This window comes from Cibotium barometz, chromosome 39 (assembly GCF_041138505.1).
Source record: "Cibotium barometz isolate CiBa-2024 chromosome 39, ASM4113850v1, whole genome shotgun sequence".
Classification (NCBI taxonomy): Eukaryota; Viridiplantae; Streptophyta; class Polypodiopsida; order Cyatheales; family Cibotiaceae; genus Cibotium; species Cibotium barometz.
The window spans coordinates 11,256,273-11,269,136 of NC_141084.1; the positions used below are offsets into that span (position 1 = coordinate 11,256,273).

The 12,864-nt window shown below is 41.4% G+C and overlaps 1 protein-coding gene across 1 annotated transcript; it reads left to right on the top strand.

Annotated features, from left to right (window-relative positions):
- Positions 1-8,424: 8,424 nt before the first annotated feature.
- Positions 8,425-10,285, top strand: LOC147615720 (F-box/kelch-repeat protein At1g22040-like). The gene has a single exon (XM_086778297.1). It carries the CDS (start codon positions 8,753-8,755, stop codon positions 10,196-10,198), a length of 1,446 nt encoding a protein of 481 aa, XP_086634423.1. The 5' UTR covers positions 8,425-8,752; the 3' UTR covers positions 10,199-10,285.
- Positions 10,286-12,864: the final 2,579 nt, after the last annotated feature.

The window sequence follows — 12,864 nt, forward strand, 5'->3', positions numbered from 1 at the left end:
CCACATGGATGCTCCCTTTTGGTAATGAGGTCTCAACAAGGTTTTCCTGAGAGTTCACCTCAACTTCTACATTCCTTGGCCAGGTTATGTCCTAAATAGGTTTAGAGGTAGTAGCAGCCAAAGCCGAGCCCTTGACGTTACTTGCCATGAGGTTGAACAAGCTAGGGGTAGGTATGGCAGACTAAGCTCGGGTGAGTTCTCTCCCTAAGTCCTGAGATCCCTCCATTGCACTATACTCTAATGAGGAGTCACTTGCAGCAATCCTAAGTCCCTGCACTACGCTAAATTGGGTTATGACCGAAGGTGCAAAGCCAAGTGTGAGCTAGTAACTCCATAGCTCTATGGACTCTTTCCTCTAAATTGGCCTCTAAAACCCGCCCAGATCATAGGTGCATGTGAGTATGGAGTGTTTGAAAATCCTGCAGATACAACGGACAGTTTGAGATTTTTTAAAATTTTATTCTTATTATATTACTTTTTTAAAACTTTTTGGATTGTCCAAAGTTTTTCCAAAACACATTTTTGGATTGTCCAAAGTTTTTCTTATTATATTACTTTTTGGATTGTCCAAAGTTTTTCCAAAACACATTTTTTGTGTTTCTTAACCCATTTGACACAAAAAATAATGTACTTTTTTCGGGTCAGTCAAGCACTACAGGCGCTAGCTCAGAAAAGTGCAATTTTTTGGGGTGTTACACAAGCTACATCAAAACGATCACAATGTCCCAAAACAGGTTTTGGGTCAACTTGTGCACGTTCTTTTCCAAAAAAATCTATATTTTTTCCCCTTCTTTTTCCCTTTTACCTTCTCTTTTTTTAACTTTTTTATTTTTAACTTTTTACCTTTTATTTATTTCTATTTTATTTTTTACTTTCACAATTTGGATTTTCAGTTTTACCAAAAAGGGGTATTTTTGGAATCTTTGTAGGCTTGCCTAAAAGCCTGCGCGCAAATTCTCCAAAATTGGTTAATGTTAGGATTCAGATTTTTATGACTAGTGGTCTAAAAGGCTGTATGCATTAAATGTGGTTAGCTCAAGATGCCCCAAATTAGAAAGAGGATTAAGGCTAATTAATCTATATATTTGCACTAATACAACAATACAAAAATACAAAAATTTCTATGTTGCAAATCCTCCTCTAATTCCTGTTTTTATCCCAATTTTGTCATGTGGAGTCAAAATTAGGATAAAAACTATGCTACGAAGCCAAGTCTAAGGTCAATTTAACCGAATTCTTTCCATTATAAGCTCATTTAATTGTAGAAAAAAACCAAAAATTACAAAAGTAAAAAATAAAAAAACCACAAATTACAGAAAACCACAAATTATAGAAACACCAGAAATTGCAGAATTTGTAATGAGAAACACAAATTAAACATAAATTTGTAATGGAAAACGCAACAAATCAGGAAAACAAACACCTTCCACAAAATTTCTTTCTTCCATTTTTGCCATTCTTGAAAAGAAATAGAAAACAGAAACATAACAGAAATGAACCAAAGACAGATAGCATTCAAAATACACAGTACCTATGCGATAGGCCTATTCCCCGCCGATAGTGGCACCACTAATGGCATTCAAAATACAGAAACATAACAGAAATGAACCAAAGACAGATAGCATTCAAAATACACAGTACCTATGCGATAGGCCTATTCCCCGCCGATAGTGGCACCACTAATGGCAGGCCCTTATGCCACGAGACACGTGCGAGGAACGATCAAATGTCATGGGGCTTTGCCCAATCGCACTCGGGAGCACAAACAGCTCAATCAAGAAGCCAATCTACCACCCATGGCCTAACGCACCAAATGCAGACGAGGGTGTGTCACTTACCTCATTGAATGCTGGTTACTGGGATTCTTGTGGCTGGTGTCTCACTATAGAAGTACCCGCGACAGCTATACTCCACCGCCGCACTCCAATGGAAGCTCGCCTCCTCTCACTTAATCTCTCTCACACACATACACAATGAGCATATAACAGCTCTAATTGGAGTAGGCAAGAAGTAGAAGAATAGAGAAGAATAGCACTCTATTAGCTGCGTAAGTGAATGAATGGTGAGAATTACAAAGTGACCCTTATCTTGGCCCCAAGCATTCACACCTTGGCTAGCCATACTTAAAATATAAGTCCGTGGCTATCCAAGGCCGCCTAGGGCTTGTGCAAACACTTAATCTAAGCATGCAATCTCAATAATTAATCTTGTGGCATGCCTTTCATAGACAAGCGATGATCGCACACATAAAATATACAATATTAGCATTTCGAATGCCAATGGCCAAATGCTAATATACAATATTAGCATTTCTAATGCCAACAGCCAAATGAAGTAACGGTTGCCAATGGATGGCGTCGACGCTGGAGAGGTGTCGAATAAGGGTTAACAAATGCAGAGCGTGCTTGATGGAGTCACCACTTTGTGTGGAGATCTCTGCTTGGATGCATGGATTTGACAACTCTATAGGCCGTGAATGGGATGTTCGTGTGTTTGGGCAAGATGGAGGCTTCTCCAATGGCATCTTCATGAAGTCCTAGCATGCGGAATATAGATGGAAAGCTAGTAGCCCTTATGAGCATGTGGACATTGGAATTGAACTTCATGGATGGAAAGAAATCTAGACTGAGTAAGAATAAGACTCAATGAAGAATTCAAGACAACAAGATCAAAGGCATCCATGCAAAGACATGTGACATGAATGTTGTGTGTAAGAATAAGATTCGATCTCGAAGTGCCTTGATAAGGTGCGGTGGAGACTATGGATGTGATCGATGAAAGGCATGAGTGCATGGATGGGTTCCAGATGAACCAAATGTACAAAAGATTGTGCAAAGTCCTAAGTGCCATAATGGCGAACGGATGTTAGTGAAGATGGTTGACTGCACACCAAAAACTTGCCTGGGTCTGGTTATAAGTGGAAGCTAATTTGAGTTTAGTGGTAGTAGGATATGAGGTTTAGCAATTGGCTATTAGCACTTGATATGAGAGCTTAATCTCTCAAGACTGTTCCTACATCAGTTCCTCAAAGTTATCCCCCATGAACTTGAAGAGGGATATGTTGAAAACAAGGAGCCTTTTATAAAAAAACAAGGCTTATAAGAATGAAAAACACACACACTATTATTTATCAAATTTTGAGGGGGACATCTCAGGTAGAGAACGTCTCTAAGATTGGACAATGTTGAGATAACGGGTGGTAGCATTTACATCCCTTATTGGTGGCAGGTGAACATTAACACCCAATGACTATGTCCCAAAGCTCACAGGAGGAAAAAAAAGCCTTAAGCTTGAGCTTGAACTTCCAGAGAGGATAATTGGTACCATAAAGTTTTCCATCAGCATTAATGGTGGTGGTGGGTGGGGACTTGTAGAAGATGCCATTTCTCTAAGGAACTACTAGGTAGTAGAAGTTTTATATCGACCCGGTGCTCTGATACAATGAAAGAGGATACAATGTGTAGTGTATACAAGAGAACACGCATAAGAAGTAGGATCTTTCACAACACAAATTGCACAATAAATGAGATACATAAGAATATTTTATTACTAAAGTGATACAATAGATGGCAAAGCCCCACACCTGTGTGCTCCTAAAATGATATAATAGATGGAGAAGCCCCACGCCCATGTGCTCCAGTGATATACAATAGATGGCAAAGGCCCACATCTGTGTGCTCCTATGAAGGGAGATTCGATGGATGATTTGGGACTACTAAGATGGAGGAGGCTATATGGTTGTAGAGGCTAGGGAGTATACTCAGTGAATTGTGTGGAGAAGTGGCTAGTCGTCGTGTGTATCTTTATAGCCTATATACATAGGGTGACCAAGACATGACATGCGGTCACAGTGTAGACTTGGCCCATAAAAAAGATGTACTTGAAGATGCGTATTAGTTTTCCCGCCTCCCATGGCCATCTCAGCTCATCATGGGCCCTATTTGAGCCAAGACATGACCGCATGGTCTGCGGTCATAATCGGTGCCATTGTCCACAATGTAAAGTCGGCCGATAAAAAAGATGTACTAAAAGATGCTTATTAGTTTTCCCACATACCATGGCTATCTAAGCTCATCTTGGGTCCTGTTTGAGCCCCATGATGTCAGGGTAGGGTGTCCAGAGTATAGTCTACCAACATTATGAGATAACAGTCTAGTGTAGCATGTAGCCCATTTGGCAATGTACCAAATCTAATCCAAGTTGTCTCTAAACCTATCTGGCCTCATAGGCCGCCTTCCTGTGTGAATACGGGGATGCCGTGTGCCCGGGCTCCATAACCATGGTGGCTAGTCCTCATAACGGGGGCCGTATAAACATGCTCTATCTGGTGCTTGGATAACCCAATATGAGAGTGGAGGATTGATACCCGATAGTATAATATCTAGATGTTATCCTAACCACTCTAAGAGTGGGTTCACACACACTTACTCACCAACGCTTATGAGTGAGTGTTTACACATGAGAGTGGAGCATTGATATCCAAACAATATAATATCTAGATATTATCCTAACCACTCTAAGAGTTGGCTCACACACACACTCACCAACACACTTTAGTGAGTGTTCACACATTTAACTCCGAATATTCAACATTTTCTTCAGCCCCACCACCCATTGATCCACGTTGCCTCTATCCCTAGTGCTTGTCGCTAACACCAAATCCCTCAAGCCATCGAGGCCACCTAGCTCCATTGCAGCTATGGGCAAAGTCTGTTGCCATGCGAAGAGGCATATTTCTATCTCCACCCTCATTGCAAGATCCTACCCTAGTAAGTGTGGCTAAGCATAAAAGTAAGCTAAAGCTCCCAGATACTCCATGTATCTTTACACACTAGTAAGAGAGTTTGAGGGATTATAGTATCCAAAAAGCAAGATCCTACCCTAGTAGATGTGGCTAAGCATAAAAGTAAGCTAAAGCTCCCAGATACTCCATGTGTATTTACATACTAGTAAGAGAGTTCGAGGGATTACCGTAGCAAGAGGTAAAACACTCTTGAGAAGGAAACTAGGAGACTTGTAGGTAGATAGAGACTTGTAGGTGAAACAATCTTGAGAAGGAAACTAGGAGACTTGTGGAGATGATCCATGTGGATGGAGATGGAGATGATCCATGTGGATGGGGTAATTTGGGTTGGACCTTGTCAATAAAAAATTGAACAAGTTAATTAGAATCAACAATGTAGAGAGTAGAATAGGTATGAGAATGTGACGATGAGAGTGTCCATAAATTTGATCCCTAGAATCCTCAGGGTGGTCTAAAGTGGTGGCAAGGCGAGTGTGGTAAACAAAAAACACCTAAGCTTAAATATACCAATTTTTCACAAAGCTTTTTGACATTAGAGCATGGTTGAGGGATGCCTATGTGTGATTGTCTACCTTGAGAAAATGAATTTTAGTTTAGTTCATATGGTGCCTTGTAACCTTGAGAAAAACATTGTTAACAAGTTGCAAACTTTAAAGAATCAGAGATAGAAAATGCAAGTTGAACTCATTCCTATGGCTAGAAAATATACTCCATGCTTTTGAGTGTTGAATTTTGACTTCATTTTTGTGTTTATATAGTAAATGAGTTCCACAATCAACATACTGTTTATTATTCTTTCATGTTGATATCCCTTTTATGCAAGATGAGCAATGTTTTTTTTTTGTGGGAGGACCCCTCATGGAATCTATAGCCAAAGATTGCAACCCTCCCACCCTTTTCTAGCCCCCCTTCCTCGTTCCTCTCTCCTCTTTCTCTAAGGCTCTCCACACATTTTCGTTATAGAATCTACATATATATGCACTAAAAAGGCCGAAATTTTGGTGACCGGATACTTTCTAGACCCCTCTCATTGAACACTTTTTGGCAACCCTCATATGTTCAAGGAGTGGGAATATTACCCAAAACTCTGAACAATATTCCATTTCAATAAAATATGATAATAAAATTTTCTAGAATTTATTAAAAAATCACTAAAGAGGAGGTTACTTGAGTAGGATGATGGGAGGATAATTGTATCATCAAGTTTTAAACACAAACTTGTGAGAAATTTTTGTTTTTAATAGAGTAGTTTCTTTGAGTCTTATTTTTAAATTCTCTAGTCCTTGCTTGAGGTCATGATCTTCTTCCTATTGTTTTCTCTTCTTGGTGTTAGCCTTTTTGGCCAATCATTCTTGTTTCTTATCCTCAACCCTGCTCCACATTTTCTTGGGTTTGGTCCCTTTTGCTAGAGTTTTCTAGATCTACTACCCTTTTCTACTATAGTTTTCTAGATCTACTACTCTTTTGGTGCGCTGCTCCTTTAAACAACTCTTTTAGTGTGCTACTTCTAACAGAGTATTCATATTCTGAGATTTTTCTATTTGTTATCCCATTCATGAACCAAGATCTTTTTTATTCGTTGGGGCAGGTTGATTTGTTGCTCATTGGATGGGTATGGTGGCTGAGGTGATATGTGTCTTTATAATCTGTTTCTTAAAGGCCTCACTCCCAAAGGTTTACCATATCATCAATATTTGAAAGGGCAAGAAAAAACATGTATAATTTTAGTGTTTTTGGAAATGTTTTTCAAGTACATGTATAATGCAAGTATATATGTACATATATAATGTAAGTACGTGTACATGTACATGTACATATATAATGTATTTTTTTGGGAAATGTAAACAAGCTTTTTTGCAAGTACATGTACATGTATAAGGCATTTTTTGTACCCTCAATGTAAATCGGATACATTAATCAAATCAGTTGTACCTATACACTTGCGGTCCTTGGGTGTGTGAGTGTTTGTAGCAGTAAGGTGTAATTCCCTGTGCCAATAGGCTAGACTTAGGATCCTATCTGATTATTTAAAAAAAAATTATGCATGCACATGATATCATACATTTTTATGATTGATGCATTCAAGAACATTTGAAATAATGCATTTGATAACATACATTTTTAATATTTTTGATGCATTTGAGATTTATGTGTGAATTTTGTTGTACCTTAAGAATAATTTTGCAATCCATGGCCTATATCAAATACACCATCAAGTGACAATATGAATATGACTTCTTTGAGCTAGGATTGACAATACTCATCACTGTGACATGGAAGTTTACACATATACATTATAAAGTTTTGTGACGTCCTTAGAGGAGAAGTCCATAACTCCCTCATACATTAAAGTTTTTCAAGTTAATTGTGAGAGAGAAATATTTACTTTGCTTGAAAGTTCTCACAAATACGAGATAATTTATGTTAATAACAAAATGTACGAGCAATTAGCCATGGGATTAATGTAGCAGTGTGGGCTATGTTGAAGATGAACTTAGAACTACCTTTGGTTAAGCATGTGCTAAGTCTATACTTTGAATGATCCCATAATTTGTCTAAGGTTGTTAGTTTTCACTTTCATATGTTATGTTTTCAACATGTTCTAGAGTATAGACCCACTTATATGCCTCCATTTTGTACAACTTGTGTCAATGACATTATCTAGAACACATTTGGCTCCAAGGTGTTTGCCCATATGTGAATGATGAGTGAAATTGGGGCAAAGCTAGATGAAAATTATGTTGTCATTGGTTAAGTGTGTCACGAACAATTAATCAAGCAAGATGTATAAGCATTGCAGCTTGTTTTTTCTTGCACATTAGTAGATCTCACAAGTCTATAAGGGGGTTTACACTCTCAATATGAGGTTATGAAATTGTCAATCACATAATTATGAATATGGTTGTGTTCACAATGGGAGCACTTTAGAGAGGGCACTCTTGTTGTTGGGACATGCCTTTCGTTGGAGCCCGAAGGCCACTTTCCTCTTTAATGAAATCATTATGTTAGAAGAGCTACTTAGGAGGTTCCTTGGAGGCACGAAGGTGAATCCTTCTTTCAATTTTGGAGCCATTGTTGGACAAAGTGTTTGATAGAACATCCCAAAGGCTACTAGCAACTACGGTTCCAAAGCAATTAGAGCTGTAGCTAATGGTGGGCAATCACTTGGATTTGGGAAAGCCCTTCCTTCTATTCCATTTGGCAACCAATTGCAATTTTACAGTTTATTTTGGACTTGCTTTGTGAAAACACTCATTATGTCTAAACTTAAAGCCATCATAGGATTTCCCATGGTTTCCAATGCAAGGTTAAGTTCCATCATAGGATTTCCCATGGTTTCTAATGCAAGGGGTTTCTGTGAACATGCTCCAAACATATTTCAAGGCCAAGTTCTAACGTGTGTGAACATTTTTTTAAAAGTTTGGCAAGAATCACCGGTTTTTATATACACTACTCCCCAGCCAGTGGTGTGCTCTCAGCGGTGTTGTGCATCCATGTAACGTGTGTGAACATTGTAAAACACCCTTCATCATGCATTCAAATGGCTTTCCCACATCCATAGTATTGATGGCAATTACATTATCTCAAACATGGTATTAGCTTTTTGCTCGAAAAACAAAACAAAAAAACAAGATTGCAGCAAGGGGAAGAGAAGATTTTAGCTTGGCTAGGAAAGCATAGTCAACCCAAATTGGTGACAATTAGGTTGTCCAGACGCAGAAGGCGGGTCGTCCAGGACTCGTCAATCGACGAGGAGTACAAACGCTCGCCCTTCAATCAAAGAGCCCAAAGAGCAGGCCAACACGCACAGTAAAGCGGGCTTGTTTTCATTCTAAGCCTCGGATCTGCATTATTCCTCTGATCAGAGCGACCGGGCTTCTTGGGCATCCATCTCATGGCATCATAAGGCGCTTCTGAACTGATTTACTGACTTGGGTTCTGGGCAGCATGGGCGCTTTCTTGAGCTCTGCATTTGGGCAGCTTTCTCCTGAACCTCCATCGTTCTCCCAACCATCATCAAAGTCCTGCAAAAGGCAACGCCTGGCCGTGGCTGATATAGAAGAGAATGCCCCGCTCATCCCCGGCATCCCTGATGAGATCTCTTTCAGAATCCTGGCTAGGGTACCAAGAGGCTGCCATTTCTCGCTGCGCTGTGTATGCCGAAGCTGGAGTGATGCATTTATCAGTAAGGAGCTTTTTGAGATCAGAAAAGAGCTTGGGGTTACCGAGGAATGGTTGTATTTGTTGATCAGGGATGAAGAGGAGAGCTTGTCATGGCATGCCCTAGACCCTGCATCTGGGAAGTGGCAGCGGTTGCCGTCCATGCCGGAGATGGCTCCTGAAGAGGACATTGATCCATTGAGCTCCTCTACACATGGCTGGTGGGGTTTGTCCGGCTCTAAATTCAGAGAACTGATGAGAGGCTTGTTGGGGCGCAAAGATGCTACTGATAAATCGCCTTTCTGTGGCTGTGCAGCAGGCACTGTAGGTGGATGCCTCTATGTTTTGGGTGGCTTCTCAAGGGCCTCTGCTATGAGGTCAGTGTGGCTTTATGATCCTTGTCTCAATGTATGGAGAGAGGCAGCGGCTATGGGAACTCCAAGGGCCTATTGCAAGACTGCACTTCTGCATAATAAGCTTTATGCAGTGGGCGGCGTCAATCGTGGCCGAGGAGGACTCACCCCATTGCAATCTGCAGAAGTATATGAGCCCTCTGCTGACATGTGGACACCCATTCCTAGTATGCCATTTGCCAAAGCTCAGGTTCTACCCACTGCATTTTTGGCTGATATGTTGAAGCCCATTGCCACAGGAATGGCTTCATACAGAGGGAAGTTGTTTGTACCGCAGAGTTTGTACTCGTGGCCGTTTTTCGTGGACGTGGGGGGTGAAGTTTTTGATCCAGCATCTGAATCTTGGATTGAGATGCCCAAAGGTATGGGAGAGGGATGGCCAGCAAAGCAAGCTGGTACCAAGTTGAGTGCTGTTGTGGATGGGAGCTTGTATGCACTGGACCCGACCAGCTCTTTGGATGGTAGCAAGATCAAAGTGTACGACAGTGAGGCCGACTCTTGGAAGGTTGTCCTCAAGAAGGTACCCATTTTGTTAGACCTCTCTGACTCAGAGTCTCCTTACTTGCTAGCAGGTTTTAGGAACAGGTTGCATGTTGTAACAAAGGACATTAATGACTATATTGTTGTTTTGAGGGCTGATACCTATGAATATGCCCCTGCTTTCACTCCGGCTTCTGCTTCTCCTCCACCTTCGTCTTCATCTTCTTCCACAGCCGCCAGTGAAAGCTCTTCTGAAACAGAAACAGAGAGGTGGAAAACCATTGCTAGAAAAAGATTCGGCTCAGTTGAGCTGGTCACCTGCCAAGTTTTAGATGTGTAATGTGTCTCATGAAGCTCTTGGACATGATATGTATACTCAGATTTATGTACATAATTGACACAATTGAAGGTCAAAACTTTCGGAAAACATTTCTCTGACGTGTTGAAGCTTTGTGAATTAGTTGTTTTAGATGCAGGCATCTGTATGTGTACATGGCATTCATGAGAGAGAAAGAGAGATTTAGGGTTGTTTAATGTCTTTGCGTCTGGGTGCCTATGCAATGGTAAAGAGTTCCAAATACGGGCTGCTGCTGTGGTGTCCCAGCTGGATGCTGGGATGAAGCCTTTCAATGGCTGTAGGCTGAGGTTTCCTGAAGTAGTGTCAGAGAAATCAGGGTGGATAGCCCTTTACAGGTACCTAGGCCGGTCCGAGGTTAGACAGTATGGCTTTCGATCCAAATGCTGGCCATTCAGCGTCCAATGGCCGTTTGCTGTTGGCTCTGTAGCTGGATTTGCGACATGCTGCAGGAGGTCATTGTCTCCAACACTCATGTTCATCTTGTTGGCTCAACCTTCATCCTGCCAACAAAAAGAGACTTTTCAATCCAAGCCAGGGCTGTAGTGGCTTTTGTGCCAACAATATGTAGAGGCAGTTTATCTGATAGCTGGAGCAACTTCTTCAAAAGCTTTTGAGTTTGGTCACACTGTAAGTGTAAGATTCCCAAGATCTCCCTAACACAAGCAGCAAGATTAGTACCAAATAGAAGGAGCGCAGGCTAGCTCACCTCCCAGCCGTGGGTCTAAATCCATAGACCACCCCCGAGCCCTTGGGCTAAGGCTTCTGTGGAGGACCATGTCCGAGGCCTAGGCACATGCCTCTCGCCATCCGGCCACACCGGTAGGACACAAAACAATATGGCAGGTCACACACTTATATTGCCATAGTCAACCTATAGATAGCCATCGACTCATAAATCGCTATAACTTATGGGATAACACTTATAAACCTTAACCTAATCCGTAGAGTCCCCTAACCCCAAATTAGGCCCCACTAACCATGTGGTTAGTGTTAACATACCTAAGACATTTCCACTCTCGGAAAGAATCTTGGAAAGCCCAACCACATCAGAGAACTGACTCCAATATCAGATTCACATATGTTTGATCTTTTCACATAGTTACCTATATAAGAACCAATTTAATCACAAGTCACCGTTCCTACAAGACTAAGTCTGTTGAACAATAGACAAAATGAAAACCAAATCAAGGTCGTGAGAAATTCACCCAACCAAATCAAGGTCGTGAGAAATGCACCCAACCTCAACTTACACAGAGTCAGATAACGTGAAATTGTGGAAACAATTGTCTAGCTCACATTACCTATACACATGAGGATTGCGCTTCTTACCAAGGGGGTACTTCCCCATCCACAACGCCTTAGAACTCTCAAATACACAAGCATTCACTCAGTGATGAACGCTTCCTATTAGTGTAAAACTGTGCTCTATCTTGAGCACTGCTGATAGAATCTTGTAGCGATCAATATCTCTTGCATATCCGTCAGGAAATCTCTGACTGCATGAAACTGAATACCCTGAAGTCCCATCACTACCGGGGATCTATCAGCTGTACATAACATAAATTAGCTATAATCGGTCATTGAATGCTTAGTACAAGTGTAGGCAAACTTGACCGTTGGGATGCATCTTTCCTAATCAAATTGTCACTTGGAGATGTATGCATGAAGCATATCCTCCAAAACGTGATGCACCCCCTCTGTGCTGTTTGCCCCCATCCGTCTGAAGGAATCGGAGCTTCATGTGTGAGAAACAACCCTTTGTGTGTGTGTGTGTGTGTGTGTGTGTGTGTGTGAACAGCCTCTAAGAGTAGATATTATGTGTTTTGAGTGTAGTAAGCAGTGATGTCATGGAATATGCCATGTGTCAATATTCTAGGGGGTGTGAGTGAGTCAAAAGATAAGGCTTATGCCTATAACAGCATTGTACTTGGTGAACATATGAATCAATCAAATGTATCATTGAGTCGTGCAACATTCAGAGCTTTATCAGCTCTCTCACTCTCATCTCATTAACTCTGCACACTTTAGCACGATGGATGTCTTTCATCCACACTAGCTTGTGCAAAAACAATTGGTATAAGAGTCACTGTCACAGAACCTGCCTGCTCGTCACCACTGTTCTGTCTATGCTTGATTGCATATCACGCTCCGTGCTGCTGCTCCGTGTCTGTCGCAGTGCCGACCACCGACCACCGTGTCCACCTATTGCTCCTAGACTTGATTGAATTTGGACAGCTTCTCTTGTCTAAGACATATCAGCCTGAAAACATCCCCTTGATCTACACCTTTCCACCTTGCTTTGGCCCTTCACTTGGCTTGTCTACAGCCCTGGACTTTCAGCACTTGCAGAGAATGTGATGATTTATGCTCTATGCTGCTCATCGCTTATATATTACCAAAGTATGCTAGTCAGTTTGTTAGAAGTTGTCGGCCTGTTTCCATCAGCCCACGACCTGAATATTCAGCATAAAGGTGGCGCTTTCCCATGTGTGAGCAATAGTGCTGGCCGACAGGGCCTACAGCTGGCTGATGAGGCCCTTATGGGACTTTATGGGTCATAGAATGGCCCATGGGCTGCCCCAAAACCGGCCCAAGTGCAGGGCAGAAAAGCAAGCTTTTTGCCTATGCACTTCATGGAACTACATGCT

Excerpts from the sequence above, each read along its gene's own strand:
- LOC147615720 (XM_086778297.1), top strand. The coding sequence starts at position 8,753 with ATGGGCGCTTTCTTGAGCTCTGCATTTGGGCAGCTTTCTCCTGAACCT.